The 18,813-nt window shown below is 41.6% G+C and overlaps 1 protein-coding gene across 49 annotated transcripts in view; it reads left to right on the forward strand.

Annotated features, from left to right (window-relative positions):
- LRRFIP1 (LRR binding FLII interacting protein 1) overlaps positions 1–18,813 on the forward strand; it is a 177,227-nt gene that overhangs the window by 79,853 nt on the left and 78,561 nt on the right. For 31 of the 49 annotated variants that reach the window (XR_010591662.1, XR_010591663.1, XR_006175448.2 and 28 more), the window contains exons 2-3: positions 2,595–2,681; positions 17,158–17,175. Coding sequence is in view for 46 of the 49 variants with exons in the window: in XM_065562201.1 (XP_065418273.1) it covers positions 2,595–2,681; positions 17,158–17,175 (105 nt within the window). In the remaining 3 variants the exon portion in view is untranslated. The remainder of the gene's footprint in view (positions 1–2,594; positions 2,682–17,157; positions 17,176–18,813) is intronic. The other 18 variants (XM_065562178.1, XM_065562187.1, XM_065562181.1 and 15 more) reach the window with 1 other exon arrangement.

Below are 18,813 nucleotides of genomic sequence, written 5' to 3' on the forward strand. Positions count from 1 at the left end.
TTGCAGAATGGTCTAATTGTCTAAATTTAACCTTGCATTACAATCTCCACCTGGGTGGAACATAAAATAACAGATGTCCTGCAACACCTTTCAGCATTTTAACATTTGTAAATTTATAGTCAGTGAACTAAAATTGACTAATGTAGGTGCAGTACAGTGTATTTGTGATCAAATATATTTTAATGCTGCTTCAAGGGCTGAAGGGTAAAAAAGGCATCTCCAACGAGCATATTACCTGTTCCAAAGCATCTATGCCCTTTGAAATGTATGCAGTGAGTATCTTAGAGGCCTTTGCTCAACCACTGAAGTTAATAGATCTAAACTGTTTAGAACTTGGACTGGGACTCATGTTTGAACAGTACCAGCCCATGTGGTTAGACTGCAGGTTCTAGGAGCATGCATATTATGTATGTCGAGTGCTGAGTGCCATACATAACCTTAACATTCTGGGACTACAAAGGTCTGAGACACTTTTGGAGACAGCTTAAGTGACTTGCTGTACATACAGTTTTTCAACAGGTATATTTGCACTTTATTCTTCCATGACAAAGCTAGACGTTATCTTAGAACTCAAATACCTTAATTAAAAAAGGACAGTAATCTTCCACGAGAGAAATATCTAATTTGCCTTTCGTGGTGTGTGTGTGTGTGTGTGTGTGTGTGCGTGGCGGGAGGTGTGGGGTGGGGGAAAAAGGGACTTTAAAACCAATTACTGCTCCTAAGAAAAGTTAATATTTACAGTAGTGATATGAAGTAAGGTGGCTGTGTTGTGAAGAAATAAAGATACCAACTCTATTCAGTTAAATGTACCGAACTCAAATTTCAATTCCCACTATGTGAGTGATAATAGATGTAATGCTGTGAAATTGAGATGGTTTACTTCCTCAAAAATGGAGGAAAGGAGTTTGCTAATAAGACACATAAAAGGCCTTACGCTTGATTGAACTTTTTTCTGTGTATTTCTGTGAAGTCTATGCAGTCTATTCTAGATTTTACTGACACTTAGGCCTGGTCTGCACTGCGGGGGGTATCGATGTAAGGTACGCAACTTCAGCTACAGGAATACTATAGCTGAAGTCGACATATCTTATTACAACTTACCTCACGGCGCGGGATCGACGGCCGCGCTCTCCCGTCGACTCGGCTACCGCCGCTTGCTCCGGTGGAGTTCCGGAGTTGATGAGGAGCGTGATCGGGGATCGATATATCGCGTCTCGTTAAGACGCGATATATCGATCCCCGATAAATCGATCGCTATCCGCCGATACGGCAGGTAGTCTGGACGTACCCTTAGATGCAATTGCTTGAACTCATTAGCTGGTATGGATCAGTTAAGTGGCTACTTTTGCCAAAAATAATTTCAGTTAGAGGTAAGCTTTGCTTAACTCTCAGGTAATACCTTGATGTGAACCTTTCTTCTTATCGTCTTGTCGGGGGTGTCTTTCTCTTCTATTTTGAATGGTGAGTATACTTCCTAAGGGGGATTGACGCTTCCCTATAGTATAGGAATTCTGGTGAAAGCTGGAATTCTCACTATCAGAGCACTTTACTTGTCCTCACAGCATCTAGCTGGAGATTCTAGTGGGGTGAAAAGTTGAGGGCAGTTGTGTGTAAATGTGTAGTGACCATGATTTAGAGCATCACTTCCACTTTTTCTACTCTGGGCCAGATTCTAACTAAGGCTGGATGAACCACTCAGATCTTCAGGGAAAAATGGAGTGACGCTTTTGTCTCTTCTGAGGTTTGAAAAGCTAACTGAGCTTATTGTAGACTTTCTTCACTCGACTTTCTCCTTCCAGTTTTTGTCTGGGATTATAAGAATAACAAATGTCGCTCTAGAGGGTATTTTGTCATTTCCAAATCTGCTGAAATGAAGTGCTAGAAATCTCACAAGGCCTGTGCTTGACAGATTTCCAGACCGGAGGTTTTGGATATGAATAGAACATTTGGATATTTTAAACTAACCAAGCTGAAGTGAATTTTCTTAGGGTTGCCAATGCCCTTCAATAATTTTAGTCTCCATTGTGCAGCATGCACACATGCAGTTCATGCTTAGTCAACTGCGGTGCTCATGTATGCACGTGCATACATCAGATTAAGAGAAAACAGATGTATGACGCTTTTTGACAGTGAACATGTGATCTAATTATGGGGATAAAGATAAGTATGACCTGCATAAAATAGTAAGTGTATAATATTATGCCTCTCTTTCTTTGGAGCCTCTGTTACTTAAGTGTTCAAAAATAAACATACAAATTTTGACAGAGCCCAGTTACCATCTTTTGTTAATATAAATGTTTCCTCTATACATATTCATACAAATATAATAGTCTTTTCTTTAAATGACAGCACAGAAATTTTTTTGAATACAAGTGATAACTATAGATAAGATGTCTGCATGAAGATGTTATCTACCTGTGTAGTATAACATGTTGTTATGGAAGGTAGGGCCATTACATACATCTGTAGGAACTCATTTGACACTACAAGTAAAGTCTTACTGCGTCATCTCCTTTATTTCATGCTTCAAGTTAGTGCTTCAAGTTAAATTGTCTGGCATCTGTTACATTGTTTGATTATACTTCTCTTCACAGGCTGAAGCAAGGCTCGCAGCAAAGCGAGCAGCACGAGCAGAAGCACGAGAGATCCGAATGAAAGAACTTGAGAGGCAGCAGAAGGAGGTACGTTTAAAGTTTTGATCTTCTCTACCTCCCTCAGAATAGGCTCCAAGGCCCTGGAATTACTAGTGAATCCTGTTAGCTGAAATACTAATAGCCTATTTGGGCCTCTGATGGTTAAATGGTACTGGGACTAAGATTGTGGATAAAAATGGTCTGAAAATGCAGGGACTGTGCAGCAGCAATGTATCTGGGGATTGGTCCTGCTCTGAGCAGGGGGTTGGACTAGATGACCTCCTCAGGTCCCTTCCAACCCTGATATTCTACGATTCTATGATTTGTTCCTCATGAACCAGTGTAATTATAACTGGAGCATACGTGATTGATTTGTAACTAGGGTTGGATATTTTTTGTTTATAATATAAACGTTGTTGCTTTTTCTAGCAATTGGTTAGAAAACCATCTTGTAAGTATAGAGGAGACGCCTCTCTCTATGGTTTATAGCTCTCGCAAAATTAGTACTGATGGGACATTAGTTAATCATCCTTGCAGTAAAGTAAACCAAGCTGTATGACTGGTATTGACCTTGTGTGGATTACACCTGTCTTTTTAAGAACGATGATAATCTCAGACTAAGGTCACCATTGGCACAGCTGCTGACTGTAGAAAACTGAGCGCATGAAGTGTCACTCTTCCCCCATGATAAATTGTACCTCTTTACTACCAGCCAAGTCTCTCTAACACCTTAGAAGATTGGCCTGTTTTCTACTGCCAGACAAATAAAGTTGTGCATGGGGGTATGTTACAATAAAATCTGTAGTCTGCAATATGATGGGGTAGCCTAATTTTGGTAATTAATTGATCTTTGACTATGAGCGGTAAATATGCCCAATGGCCTGTGATGGGATGTTAGATGGGGTGGGATCTGAGTTACTACAGAGAATTCTTTCCTGGGTGTCTGGCTGGTGAGTCTTGCCCACATGCTCAGGGTTTAGCTGATCGCCATATTTGGGGTCGGGAAGGAATTTTCCTCCGGGGCAGATTGGCAGAGGCTCTGGGGGGTTTTCGCCTTCCTCTGCAGCGTGGGGCACGGGTCACTTGCTGGAGGATTCTCTGCACCTTGAAGTCTTTAAACCACGATTTGAGGACTTCAATAACTCAGACATAGGTTAGGGGTTTGATACAGGAGTGGGTGGGTGAGATTCTGTGGCCTGCATTGTGCAGGAGGTCCGACTAGATGATCATAATGGTCCCTTCTGACCTTATAGTCTATTATTCTATGTTAACAATTTTACAGACCTAGGAGACTTGTTCTGCTCGTGTTGAATCTGACAGGTCAAGAGCTGTACTAAATATCAAACTCTCCCTCCCATATTGAGTAATTGAGATCAATATTTGCCCCTTGGGGGAATAAAAGCTAGAAGAGGATTGACAGGGCACTATCTGGAACAAACATCTGGATCAGTTACTAGAATTGGCAAGATAGTGTTGTCCAGAGAAGCTTATGCACCCTGTGTTTGCAGTAGGGGCACACATCTAATGAACTAGGCAGATGTTCCTAAGGGTGCTGTTATAAGAATTGATTCTTCTAACAAATACAAGAGGATAGGGATGTTAGGGTTAAAACAAAGGAAGACTGGGAAATAGCTGCTGGAGAGATATCACTAGCTGAGCAGGATGTTGCTTGAAGAAGTGTCTTTTACTGCTACGGTTGCTTCTTATGATTGAATGGAATGCTCTTTTTGCAGCCTCAGCCAAGCCAAAAGGTTTGCATGGCTGGCAGTGTATTTATATTGTAGAGCCCCCTGCAGTGCCTAAGTCATGAGTAATAGGATTTCCTAAACAACAGTAGAAGAATCCATGGTAAACAAATGACGACACTAGTTAGATAGCAAATGCCCATAGACATTAAAGCAGCCGATAATGCTATTACCTTCTAATTTCATAGTAATTACAAGGCAGTTGATGATCTCGTCTCTTCTGTTAGACTGAAAACGGATACTACCAACAGCAAACTGGTAAATTGCGACTTAGCAGACTTCAAATAGCTATCAAAACATAAACAGCTCTCTCTCAAGAGGCTTTGCTCCATTTCCTTGCAGCTAATAAATGAAAACCTACTGAAATGAACCTTTTTGGAAAAACTTTATACGGTACATAAAAGTCCTCTAAAAATCTTCCAAAATTGCCACAGGCTTAATCAAACATACACCTACTATATATTTTGTAATTCTCAGTGGGATAAAATGCATAGTAGTATGTATGTTCTGCATGTTTCTTTTATATTTTGCATGCTCAGTATTCAGAAAAACCTAATTCCCGGGCCCATGAGAGGACAGAGCTGGAAAGAGTAGCTACAGATGCTGTTTTTCATTGACAAGAGTGTATTACAGACATTAGAAGGTCAGAAGGCATTGTTGTAGCATATATTAAACCACCAGCCAGGAGATTTTTTTTTTAGCATTTAAACCTACCTTGGACGAGAACGCTTTGTAGCATCAGTAGTCAGAAGGGCATTTGACCTCTTTTATGAAGAGAAAGGAAAAAAACTAATCTGTTCCTGAGCTACATGCAGTAAAGCAGTAAAATTCACACAGCTGCCATGCTGAATAACTAAGACTCAATGCACTCATTTTATTTACTGTAGAGGGTTTTGATGGAGGCATTTATAACAGTTAAGAACCAATCAGTTAGTGAATGTGTGTGCACTTTCTCGTGCTTAACGCAATGCACATGCCCTGAGAGATCTGCTTAGGCAGCATGGATCAGTTAAGAAAATATGTACATTCTTAGAGTCCTTATGTTAAAACTTTCCAGATGTTATCACTGCAAGCTAAGTAACTTTTTTTAGCCTTACAAAAATGACAGTATCGCTTTCAGTCACAGTGAGGCAGTGTGGTTTCAATGGGGGACTGGAAATTGGTCCCTCTAGCTCAGGGGCCAACTTTTTGGCCTGGGGACCGCATCGGGTGTCAGAAATTGTATGGAGGGCCGGTTAGGGGAGGCTGTGCCTCCCCAAACAGCCAGGCATGGCCTGGCCCCGCCCCCTATCCAACCCCCCTGCTTCTCACCCTTGACGGCCCCCCCGGACCCGTGCCCCATCACACACCCCCACTCTGTCCCCTGACTGCCCCCGGACCTCTCGCCCCTAACTGCCTCCTGCCACCCCATTCAACCCCCCCTCTCCTTCCTGACTGTCCCTCCCGGGACCCCTGCCCCATCCAACCACCCCTTCTCCCTGACTGGCCCCGGACCCTCTGCCCCTAACTGCCCCCCCACAGCCCCATCCAACACCCCCTCTCCTTCCTGACCGCCCCCAAAACCCCTGCCCCTGACTGCCTCTTGCCACCCCATTCAACCCCTCCTCTCCTTTCTGACTGCCCCCCCGACCTCTGCCCCATCCAACCACCCCTTCTCCCTGACTGCCCCCAGAACCCCTGCCCCCATTCAATTCCCCTGTTCCCTGTCCTCTGACCGCCCCGACCCCTATCCACACCCCCGGCCCCTGACCAGCCCCCGAACTCCCCTGCCCTCTATTCACCCCCTCCCCCGCTCCCTGCCCCCTTACCACGCTGCCTGGAGCACCAGTGGCTGGCGGTGCGGCTGCACCAGGACAGGCAGCTGTGCCGCCCGGCTGGAGCCAGCCATCCACCGCGCAGCACAGAGCACCGGGTCAGGCCAGGCTCTGGAGCTGCGCTGCCCCGCCCAGAGCGGGCGCAGTGAGCTGAGGCTGAGGGGGAACAGCAGGGGAGGGGCTAGGGGCTAGTCTCCCGGGCCTGGAGCTCAGGGGCCGGGGAGAACGGTCCCGCGGGCCGTAGTTTGCCCACCTCTGCTCTAGCTTCTGTTCCTAATTCATCCAACTAATTCATCCATTAGTGAAGTCTCTCAACCTTTGCTTCTACTTGTTAAGTGGGGATATTTGCTTCACAGAGATAAAGCGGAGATCTCTGTGTAACATATTTTAATATCAGTGTAAGAAATTTGCTGTATAAAAGCTTAGTATAAAGAATATCTAATCCTTAGTTTGAATTTTATTGCATGCAGAATGAGCTATGCATTTTTATTACAATAGCTGACTATTAAAACATGTGTAACCAGGTTCTTCAGACTACCCATATGTAGAGTCTGGAGCCAAAGGCTGGCTCCAGGTATGTAGTGAAAGCTGATCAGTAAATGGGAGAAATAGATGGTGAAGGGCCAAATTCCAACCTCTCCTTTGGCAGAATTTACTTGTATTCCATGGATACAATTGAGGGCAAAAATTGGTGTGTAGTTACAAATTCCTTCTCTTTACCGAGAGGCTAAAAATATCCTTTTTAGTCATTTCTTCCGTCCACAATTTCTTTTTCTTTTAAAGAAATGTGTGAACCATGATGTATATTGCACCTTACTTCGGGCATGCTTATTGTTGCTTGTGTGGGTTAAGCTCATTTGGCTTCCTATACAACACTGTTTTATTTTGTAGCGCCTCCTGATGAATCCAGAATTTTCTGTGTGCAGTAATGATAAATTATTTACCAAGTTACTTTAGTGAAAACTACAAAATAATTGTACAATAATTCCACTAGAAATAATTGTAACTGCACAACAGCCTCCTGATTAATGTTTGCAGTAGAGTAGAATTAATGTTACGAATTAATTCTTAATTCTGTCTTTTAAAAGCAGACCTGAGTTCATCTCCTGGTGACCCCTCCAGTGGGGCAATTTAACATTCACAGCTGTGGCAGATAGAACAGCAAAAAGGGCAGAATCTCTCCACTTGGAGTGATGAGGATAGAACAGGGTTTGGCTAATTTGGGGGGTAAAGTGAGTGGGCATGGCATGGCATGAGACAAGGGAGGGAGGGGAAAGGGGACCAGCATGTTTGGGGGGAGGAGCAAGGTGGTTGTCTCATATGACAGGAAGTCAGGCACCTTAAGAACAAACAAAAAATCCCTGAAAAATGTAACAGGGCTTCAAGTTGGGTCAAGCTGGACGCAAGAACCAGGGTCTGTGATATGCTGATACGTCAAGAAGATCAGCGGGGCACTAGAAAACCTGGAGGAGGAGGAGTGGCAGGAAGAGGGACTGAAGCTTACATTTGGTAGTATATAGGATCCCTAAAAAAAAAATAACAAATGAGTTGTTTTTTTGTTGTTTTTGGGAAAAATACAAATTGCTTTGAGCCTTGGGAGAAACAATTAGTAAAGTTATCCAAGAGAAATCTCTCATTTGATAATGAGCAATTGAACAAAGCACTGTCCAGGAAGCTGGGAGCATAGTGGCACCAGAAGAGTTGTATGGATTCTAAGCAGCAGAGAATGGAGATACCCTAGAAGGAATTTACCAATTATAGCTGGTGCCAGCTAGTAATCCAGGTTTAGGGAGTGAAGAGGGGGATTAATTAATTAATTAATGGAGATATCCCATCTCCTAGAACTGGAAGGGACCTTGAAAGGTCATCGAGTCCAGCCCCCTGCCTTCACTAGCAGGACCAAGTACTGATTTTGCCCCAGATCCCCAAGTGGCCCCCTCAAGGATTGAACTCACAACCCTGGGTTTAGCAGGCCAGTGCTCAAACCACTAGAAAGCCAGGGAATTGGAGGAGAACATGTCTAGAACATTAAGAATGGAGTGTCCACAAGGACTGAAGAAACAAGAAGTTGACTGGAACTCTGAGAGAAATGCCAGCACAATGGAAAACAGAACCAATATGAACTGGAAATGTAGAGATTGCATAGTCCGTGTCTGAACAGCTCGATAAACCACACATCCGTGCCATATGGAACACAGACCACAAATTGTTTCTTAAATATAAGGACAATTTAGACATTTGCTTGATTAGCTTTTGAAAGGGAATGCACACATGAAAGGATGGCTAGTGGGAATAAAACAGTTCTATAAACAGTGCATCTTAGACATGAACACTGACCATCACCTACCCAAAAATACTAGGCCAGGATGTCTAATTAGCTGAGCACTGGGTAAGCCACCAGCCAGAGGCAGAGAGAATGGACAAAGTGATGGGGGCAGGGCAGGACCCAGCTAAATTGCAGATTTTTGATGTACCAGAGAGCAGCAACATTTTAACAGGGGAAGGGTGTGTGCGCGTGAAATTACATGTATCACAAGTTTAAAGTATGATCATTCTATAATCTCTAGAGGTTAGGATCAAATCCATTTGGAGCACTCTGCTTCTATGATGTATAAAATAAGCTTCCTCTCCTTTGGGGTGAGGAAATCAGAAACTGAACCCATTAGTACAGTGTGTAAGAACATAAGAGCTGCCTAGGTCAGACCATGGTCCATCTTGCCCAGTATCCTGTCTCCTGGAGTGCTCTCTATCAGAGCTTCAGGGGGAGTGTTCAGAACAGGGCAGTTATGGAATGATCCGCTCCTGTCTTCCATTCCCAGCTTTGGGTGGTCAGAAGTTTAAGATTGCTATGAGCATGGTGGTGTGACCCTGATCATCTTGGCTAAGAACCATTGATGGACCTATCCGCAAATAGCTTAGCCAGTTCTTTTTTGAATCCAGTTATACTTTTGGCCACCACAACATCCCAAGGCAGTGAGTTCTACAGGTTGGTTGTGATTGTGTGCAATGTACGATGCTTCTGGTACTAAATTCATTGCACACACACTTTTAGGTATGTCTTGCTTGTAACCTCATGGACACTTTTACATCCTAGTGGGAAAGGGAGGTACATATCACTGAATAACGTTTTGGGGATGGCATGATTTGGGAATGGGCCTAGCATATACCTTTGTTTTTGTTTGTTAAAAAAAACCTCAAATAGATGTCAAGTGGGCGAAGCCTAGGGTTAAAGGTTCCTAAGGTAACACTTTCACCATCCCTTGGCTAGAATCTTTGTATAAACCATTTTGAGTCCTAGGTGGTTGAGCGAGCCCCCGGAGAATACCTTTAAAAGGAAAAACAACCGTCTGATCTTGAGGTATTATTTAGGGGAAAATGGACCTATCCTGGAGTGCATGGTCGAAGTAACCCAGGGGCTAGCCATTGTAAGGGATGTGGCAAACCTGTGAGCCATGAAGAGGGCAAAAATAAAATAAGGATCTAGAGGTTAGACTCACAAGTTTGTTTAATGTAGAAATAGAACACTCTTGTAAATCTTTGTCACTTAGAAAAGAAGAGCAGTATAATCCTGTGAAGTTCCAACCTATCATGTTCTACAGTGTAAACATACTTTTCAAATTTCTATCCCTACACAGTAAAATCTTCTTCCTGTTCTTAATTAAGAGTAAAACAGATTTTGATTATGTACATTAAAACAGGTCCTGCAAGTGATTTCTTTCTATTGCAGCATACTAGTTCTCTGTGTATAGGCATAGTTTGACTTCTGAATTTGGGGGGTAGCAATTCCAGTCAGGCCGATGGGGCTGCCTGTGATGGTGGGGGCCTAATTCTGCGCCTGCCCGAGGCTTGCCATTTGAGGGGGGAGCAGTACCCACCCTACTTCCACACCAAACGACACCCCTGGTTCTCTGCTGTAGGTTTATGGTTCAAAGGAGACACCTTTGGAAAGGATTGAATGTAAAGCTGCTCTTATCAAAGAAATCACCCGCTACAACACTTCATTGCATCACTGTTTCAGAATGGTTCATTTTGACTCCAACTTGCATTTTGATCCAGCCACCTAATCTTGGTGAAGTAATGAATTTATTTGTGGCAACTCTTCTCAGCTGAGGCAGGATTATTGCCCCAGAGACAGAAGAAAAATGATTCTTTCAGCAGCATGGGTTACATATGGCTTTTGAAGTTGAAGGGCAGTAACAGTGTTGTGGGGAGTAATAGATTTACATGAATTTCTTTTGCTTTTTGTAATATTTCCCACTTTTTGTTGTATCTTTTTTGGTTCAGAGGAGAGGTAAAGGATCCCCAGTTCTTAGTCTAGGGACTGATATAATTTCATCCCTGGGGCCATGGGAGGTAGGTAGAGCCCTCGTCTGCAGCAGATGCCAACATAATTGGTTATATTAACAATTCATAACAGGCAACAATTGTTTTTCACCCTTCCTAACCCCTTTCTAAACTGTCCTTACTCAGCAGGAGCTGAAGCAGTGGTAGAACTAAGGGCTTGTCTACACTTATAGTGCTGCAGCGGCGTCGCTATAGCGCTCAGTGAAGACACTACCTGCGCCAACAGGAGAGCTGCTTGTCAGTGTAGATACTGCACCTCCCTGAGAGGCAGTAGGTATGTCGATGGGAGAAGCCCTCCAGTCGACATCGCACTGTCTATTCCCCTGGAGCGACGTAGTCATACTCACATAAGTTGGTAGTGTAGACCAGGGCTCAGTCTTCTCTCGCACTGTGTTGGCGTCAGTCATACAAACTCCCTTGGTTGTAGCGTTACTGTCAGTCTACCGCCAGGGCACTGTACTCTTATGTTCCTTATTGGGAGAAATGACTGCATATGTTCAGGCTCCTGTTCTTAATCAGTACAACAATAAAAATTTCTATGAAGCAGAAGGAATTCCTGAATATACAGCTCAGTTTTTCTGAACAGGGAAGTGCCTAAATCAGAGAGATTACCAAGATGTAACTGAGAGAAGAATGTTTTTCTAAAATTTTTCTCTGGCTGTAGAATAAATTAAATTCTTATCTCTTATTTAAGAAATACAATATTCTGCAGCAATGATACAAGACATTAACGTTATTGTAAACCGTGCAGTTTTGTGAATAATTACTGTAGAAAGCTCAGATGTGTTTTATATAGAGGCACATTCTGGTTTATTCGCTTACAAGACTAAATATGTTTTGCTTTTTTTCTAGGGCATACAACTAGATCCCACTGTTTAAATTGATAGTATTGTCTGAAGTGAAAAGAAAATGGTAATCTCATCCCACTCTTTCTAAACCTCAGCAGAAAATCTCTACGTGTCCTGTGACACATCAACAATCTGCTTGCCTTTGACTAACTCTACGACTGCCATTACTGTCAGGGTGAGGGGGTAGTGTAACACAAAATACCTTCATTGCTATCTTTCTATGGCTGCAGGACTTTCTTTTCTCACTTTCACATACAAAGCCAAAGGAGGAGGAAAATATATTTACTAGCTACAGCAAAATATTGATATAAACTTTTCTATAGTGTCCTTTCCTAACTGTTCCTTCAAGATGTATTTTTGTAAATAAATTAAGTTAATGAATGTGAAAGACTTGCAATTGTGATTCATTTCCATTAATCCCCTACTGAGTGGGAATTAAGACACTTTCTTTCCTTGCTTGGATTTAATGTCTGTAGGTCATGTGACCTGCTGACCCAGATCTGACACTGGGTAACTAGGATTCTGTGATAGCCATCTAAGGCTGGGAAGGTAACAGGCAGTGAGAGACCTACAAGGAAACAAAACTCCGGCTGGCTTGGCCTGGAGGGCAGGGAAGTTTTGGCTGGAATTTGTTTTCCACTTCTGTATGGGAGAGAGACTGCTGTTCCAGTATGAAGATTGGCCTGTATCCAGTTTTGAGACTGCACAGCAGCTAAAAACAGGTACTGTGATTCACGGCAGGATAGAAAGGGGAAGAAGTGAAGGTTATATGTGCACTAATACTGCATCATCCATAGACCTTCCGTCTTGACAATAGTGCTTACCTTTTTTCTGCCCCAGGATCTATCAATTTGATCATTTTTTGTAGTAGCAAACATGTACCGTTTACGTTAAGTGGTACATTTATTGTAGATGTTGCAGTAACCAAGCCACTGTTAGCACTGTGGGCAATAATAAAGTAGATTTTTTTTTCTGTATTGAAATATTGTAAATACTAAAGAGTCCTGACTACTTACAGATCAATTGATAGAAGAAAAAAAAATCTTTGATTATATAGCTGCAATAGGATATCCCTCTTTGTTTAAAAATAATGGATAGTTATTGTTTATGCTATTTATTATGGTCGACATTTATTTCTTTTGTTTAATCTTTCCTATGATGGCATTTTCTTACTATATAAATTAATGTTTGGGCTTGCTGCAGAGCGGCCAAAAGGCTCTAAATTCTGATAAACCTACTCTCTATTTTAAGGCTAAATTGGAAGCGGGAGGATTAATCTTAATTTATAAAGCAGTCTCTCTCCCCTACGTTATTAGAAATTCAGGAGGGCTTTTTGAAGGATGTATTAGTTAATATTGGTGTGTTTGAAATACGGCTTTCAATATGGAAGACTTTATTCTACTTTATTTTTAGTTGGGACCTAGTCGTTTAGTTATATGATGACTTCCCATGTTGTCAGTGTGGAGTATACCTATTTCTGTCAGGCCTGGATGTAACCACCCTAATCCATGCATTTTCACCTCAAGAATGAACTACTGTAACTCCTGCAAGTTAATGTTAGTGGTTAATCAAAAATCCCATTTTTATAAAATGTAGCAGCCCGCATCTTGATCCAGGCTAGCTGTTGACAGCACATTACATCATTACACTGTGCTCGCCACTCCCGGCCCCCACATAAACCTCTGGGTCCAAATCAAGGCCCTTGGCCTAATCATTAATGCCATTAATAAACTGGGTCCAGACTCTGAGACCACCTCTCTAGCTGCAAAATGCTACACTCATTGAGCACACAAACTTTTCTAATCTAAGTGTGACTATTTTAGGACTCAGAGGCAAAATTTTCTCTGCCCTGTCTCCAAACTGTGGAACATCTGCCAGACACCAGAATGTACCCCTTTGTGAATGCTGTCAGAGTCCAGTGCAAACCTCACCTTTTTCTCAGCAGCCCATGCACGGTGAAAGATTCTGAAGAATGAAGATGAGACACAGAGGTGTACAAGAAAATGAGAATGGTAAAGTAGGGAGAGAGGAAAAACAGGCTAAATAAGACGAATACCTCCTACACCTAACCTGCTTTTTGTGATGCATTTTTGCCAGCTAGATCTAGTGAAAGGCAACTGAAAATACGAGAGAAGTGGACAACTAGAGTTTAATAAGCATTCTTGCTCAGTCTAAATGAGCTGTAGGATATTTTAATTCATTTCCCACCTAGAGGCTCTCCTACTTTCCATATTCCAGATACCTACTAGATATTAGACTTATTGGAGCATTGGTTGTCAAAATATTTGCTAGACTTGCCCATTGGGATCATATTTAAATTCCATCCTTCTCTCACTGAGATTGTAACAAAACCCATATACACACCTATACATTTCTGATGGATTTGCTCCAGACAACTTTGGGCAATGAGCACGTGGACCGATGCGACTTCCAGTACCTAGAAGGCTGGCACATTTGTGGGGCAAGCCACCATTAATATCCACAGTACCACCATCTCTGGGTTTGGGTTACCTGTCTCCTATTGACATAGGTTCTGCTCCATTGTTATCTCTGGACTCAGTCATCTTAGTCAGATTTGGAAGTGGGGTCTTTTGTGTCCCACAACAGACAGGAAGCTTACCCTCCATCAGAGCCCTGGGGTCCCTGGATGTCCCAACAGTGGGGACAATGCAAGGGACAATGGCCTGTGCAACCAGGGGGCCCTCCGCTCCACAAATGGCAGTGCTGTTTTATCTGGTCTCAGCAGAGAAGTCTCTCTCCAGAGCAGGCTTCCATTAACCACATTTTGGCACTTCCAACAATAGTGCCTGACAGTTCCATTAAAGTACATTTGTGATTGTAATGTTCCACTCTGCAGTGAGCAGTTAATGGAGTTAAAAACGATTTACTATCAGATTTCTAAAGTGATTGGACAGATTATTTCTTCTGGTACAAGAATCCCGTGGAACCTCATGCTAACAAAATTAATGGGGCCTTCCTTTGAACTTCTTATGACTTGCTTCCTACTCCACTTCTCTATGAAAATGGTGTTTCTGGTGCAATAACCTCAGCAAAGAGAGTGGGCAAATTAGAAGCCTTGGTTTCAGAACCTCTTTACACAGTTTTTCATAAGGATAACGTTTACCTCCATCGCCCAAAATTCTTGACAAAGATAGTTTTCAATTTCTACATTAATCAGGCAATTTACCAACATTTTTCCAGAAGCCTCGTGTATACAGATGAGCAGACGTTTCATTCACTGGATGTGAGAAGAGCATTGGCCTTCTACTTGGACCGCGCCCGACCCTTTACACAGTTATTTGTTGCAATTGTGGACAGCATGAAAAGCAAACTGATTTCCATGCTGGACTTCCTTTTGGATTTTCTCTTGCATTTGTTTGTGCTGCTAGTTAGCTAATGTCACGCTACCCCTAAAGTATCAGTTCATTTGACCACAATGCAAGTGGCTTCAGCAGCTTTCCTAGCACAAGTACCTATTCGAGACATTTGCATAGCAGAATTATGGTCATTAGGGTACATGCTTTTGCTGCTCATTATGCCATTTCCCATCAGTCCAGGAACAATGCTAGTTTTTGGACATTTGTTCTACAATCACTGTTCAGATAGGCTGCAAACCTGCCTCAATGTTGTTCTGCTTGTGTGTCACCTACAGTGGATAAGACGTGCAGTCACTTGAAGAAAAATGGTTACCTACCTTTTTCATAACTGTTCTTTGAGATGTGTTGCATATGTCCATTCCACAACCTGAACTCCTTCCCTCTCTCTTGGAGTTTATCCAGTAAGAAGAACCTGAAGGAGATTGGGGGTGGCTCTGCTCTCTACCAGCATGCAGTGGCGCATGACGATAGCACTCAAGTCACCCCGATGGGTACCACTGAGGGGAAAAAGTTCTCCAACAATGGTGCACAAGGTGCATGCTCAACTACAGTGGAATGGACATGGGCAACACATCTAGAAGAATAGCGGTTTCGGAAAGGTAGATAAAACTTACCTTCTATGCTCTTTCCACTTCTGTTGAACACTGACATTAGTACTTAAACAAAGTGTTTCTCCCTTATAGCTTACCTTTTCTTCCTAATTAATTTTGAAGTTATAATGCTGAAATATTAACTAATTCGAAAGCAACAGACTGGCATCAATACAGTATCATAAGTGTCACAAAGATACACAAGTTGATTGGTTAGCTGTGTGGGGAAGATCTAGGTCCCAATTATCTGCATCTGTGCTCAGAGTTAATACTTCGGAGGCTTTAACACAGACTCTGCAACTGCCCTTTACCATCACCCTGAGGGGAAATTTTGCACAGGCATAGCCTGTGAGATGGGATGCCTAAAGAAATGCTATGGAGATCCTGGGTGTCTGAGTATCTCAAAATTCACTGATTTAGGGGGACTGAGTACTTGTCCATTCCGTAGCTGGACCAACCCAGCTCCCCAGTCTGCACTGAATAATGAAGAGGAAATTCAGAGTTGAAACTGATTTGTATTCCGTAGATGGGGTTTTCCCTCATAGAAGAGCGTGTGCCCCCTAGTTTCAGACGTGATGGGATTTATTCAATATCTGTGAATCTCCAAAAAAATAGATGTTAGGTAAAATTAATGATTGATTGGCAGTTCTGCTATACTGGAGAATTAAGAGCTTCCTTAATTGACCAGCAGTGTAAATTCTCTACATGTACAACAGGATGAATCCATTTTCCATTCCTCCATGGTTCAATGTTTTTCCTACTATGTATCTGTTTAATACAAAAACTGCTTGTTGCTTAGAGGTACTAATACCAATTCAAAAGGAAACTTGTTCCATTCTCTACACTTTTCTGTCTCTTTCAGTACAAACACACTATCGTCAGTAGTCAAAAAACTAAAGTAAATTTAGTCCGTAAACTAACTAGAGAAGAGAGTATGTGGGTAATTTTTTGGGTGTACTATTCAAACTGTTAGTAAGAAATTAGGCAACAGTTTGGTTAGTAGCAGCAGCAGTGCAGTCATTACTGGCTCCAGACATGCACGTTCAGTCTGATCATTGGAGGCCTATTAATTACAATTAAAAGCTGGGCAGAGGAAGAGGAACACAGTTGGAAGCATTTGGGTGTACGTACAGGCTTTTGAGCAGTAACATTAGTCTTAGCCAACACCTGACACATTTTCTGTGTAACCGATCGATTGAAAATTGTACTTGATAATGCCGTTTTCTGCTAGTTATTAAAATGTCATTGCTGCTCCTTAGCTAAGTACAACCCAGAAACAAAGCGGAGGATTACTAAGGGCTGGCAGTTTAATCTACAGCTAATGCTATTAAACTCATTTGATTTATTGTAATAGTAGATGCATAATTGTCCTCTTGGATAGATATTTGGGTATCCACAATTTTGGAGGGAGGGTGGTGCAAACCCAATTCTCATCATCTGATCTTTGAAATGAAAGACTCTTGCCACAGACTCAATGTAAAGCTTGAGAAATGTTTTTACAAGTTAACATGCAGCTACATCTGTTTCTGTATTATAGTATCAAGTGGGTGTAAAATCAGGAAGAGCATAATTTGACTAAGCTCAATATGACGGGGGCTGGAGAGAGAGAGCAGGGAAGTTTAATTTTGCAAAGGTTTCCTGGATTTCAATTATGGCTTATTTCTGTATTCACACTTTACTGTATGTACTATATAAACAACCTTTTCCCTTTACAGTAGGTTCTAAAACTGTATTGCTATTTATTAATTTATTCATACAAGCGTTTTTTCTTTCCCAATTTCTTTCCTCTTCCCCTTTTTCCTGTAGATCTATCAGGTCCAAAAGGTAGGGTTTGTCTGGTCTCTTGTGTTATGATTTGCATGCATTTTTGTCACATCAGGGGCCTTGATACCATTTCAGAAATAAACCCCCTCAAGAATGCATGGTACACAGCAGGTTTTTTCAGTGTGGAACTATCCTTAACTATTATGTGATCTCCATACCCTATCTGTCCCTTCGTCACCCCAGCTCTGAGAGTTCTCCTGGTAGTTAAGAAAATAATGTGCTTAGTCAATTTAAAACAACCCTCTCCTCTGTCAAACACTCTTTTTAATTTCAGTATCTTTCGAGCTCACGTCTCATAATTTCAAGTTATTCCCTCCTGCTGATTTTCATGTAAATGGTCAGTGTAGTCAGCGAAAGATTAATTTGACAAATCAGGCATAATGTGAAACTGCATGGTGGCTTCATGTGTCATAAACTGTACAGTACTTTGTGGAATGACTGCAAAAATTACAATTTTAATGTTTATAATAGTTACTGATCATCAGCAAGTCTTCATGTTATGTCAAAATCTCAAGCTGTACAATACTTGCTGTGCATGAACTCTATAGCACCTAAATGGAAAAATTGTTTTAAAAAACCATATCATGTTGGGGAAGAAGGAAACACAAGACTATATAAACCTGCTGTTATCCACCTTATTTGATAAATGGTCCTTCTGAGACTGTTACCTTTCATTGCACCATAAGTGTCTTCTGTAAATCAAACTCTCGTTTGCTTTGACCTGTCACTTCAGTATCCTTTGTTGCATGTTTCACTAGCTGATGATGTAGTTTAGAGTTCTGAAGGTGCTGTTATATGCTGAAAAGTGAGTATGTAAAACTGACACTTTCTTATTGAAATGAGCTGCTATCTGTTCAGAGGAATAGCTTGATTACTTCAGTGACAAAAATAAATTTTAATCTCGTTATCCTTGCCAAACCAACTCTGTTTTGGGAGAGCAAGTTGAATTCAGTTTCCTCCTGCACGTCAACAGAGTTAAGTCAAGTCCCAATTATGGGATCAAATTTAACCCTTAGTTACACTACATATGTACATCCCCATTGGAGGTATTCTGATTGTGCAGCTAGAACAAGGTAAAATTTGGCCTTCAGAATCATTATTACATGAACCAGGAACTACCTAGTTTAACTTTCAAATCCCATTTTTAGTATTTAAAAAGCTACCAGTTAGTTTTTTCTAACTCTTATAATTGGAGTAAACTTGATCAGAAATCCCTGGCAGATGTTAAAACTGGAATCTCACAATGCTATTTAATGTCACTTTTCTGATTAGAACAGCACTTGAAGCTCGCAATAGCATACTAACTACAAAGATCAAATGAATGGGTGAACATAATTTTTCTTCTTGAAAATGTCCTAGAATTACTTACCATTTGTAAGAGAAATCTGCAGGGAAACTAGATAATAGTCAACTTTGACTACTTGAAGAAAGAGACTTGATGTAGTTGGTTTGGCAAATGTCTGTAATACTTTCACATATTTAAAAGACTACCAAATATTTTCAGTCAATATTAGGTGATCATGTTTATATCAAAGCATTTTATAAATTAAAGAATAGAACCTCTAAGGCACTCATTAGCTGTTCTTTCACCAATGGTATTAAACCTTGTAGCTTTAGGTGGGTGGAGGAAGGGAAGGC

The sequence above is a fragment of the Chrysemys picta genome, chromosome 11 (genome assembly GCF_011386835.1).
Source record: "Chrysemys picta bellii isolate R12L10 chromosome 11, ASM1138683v2, whole genome shotgun sequence".
In the NCBI taxonomy this organism is placed as follows: Eukaryota; Metazoa; Chordata; order Testudines; family Emydidae; genus Chrysemys; species Chrysemys picta.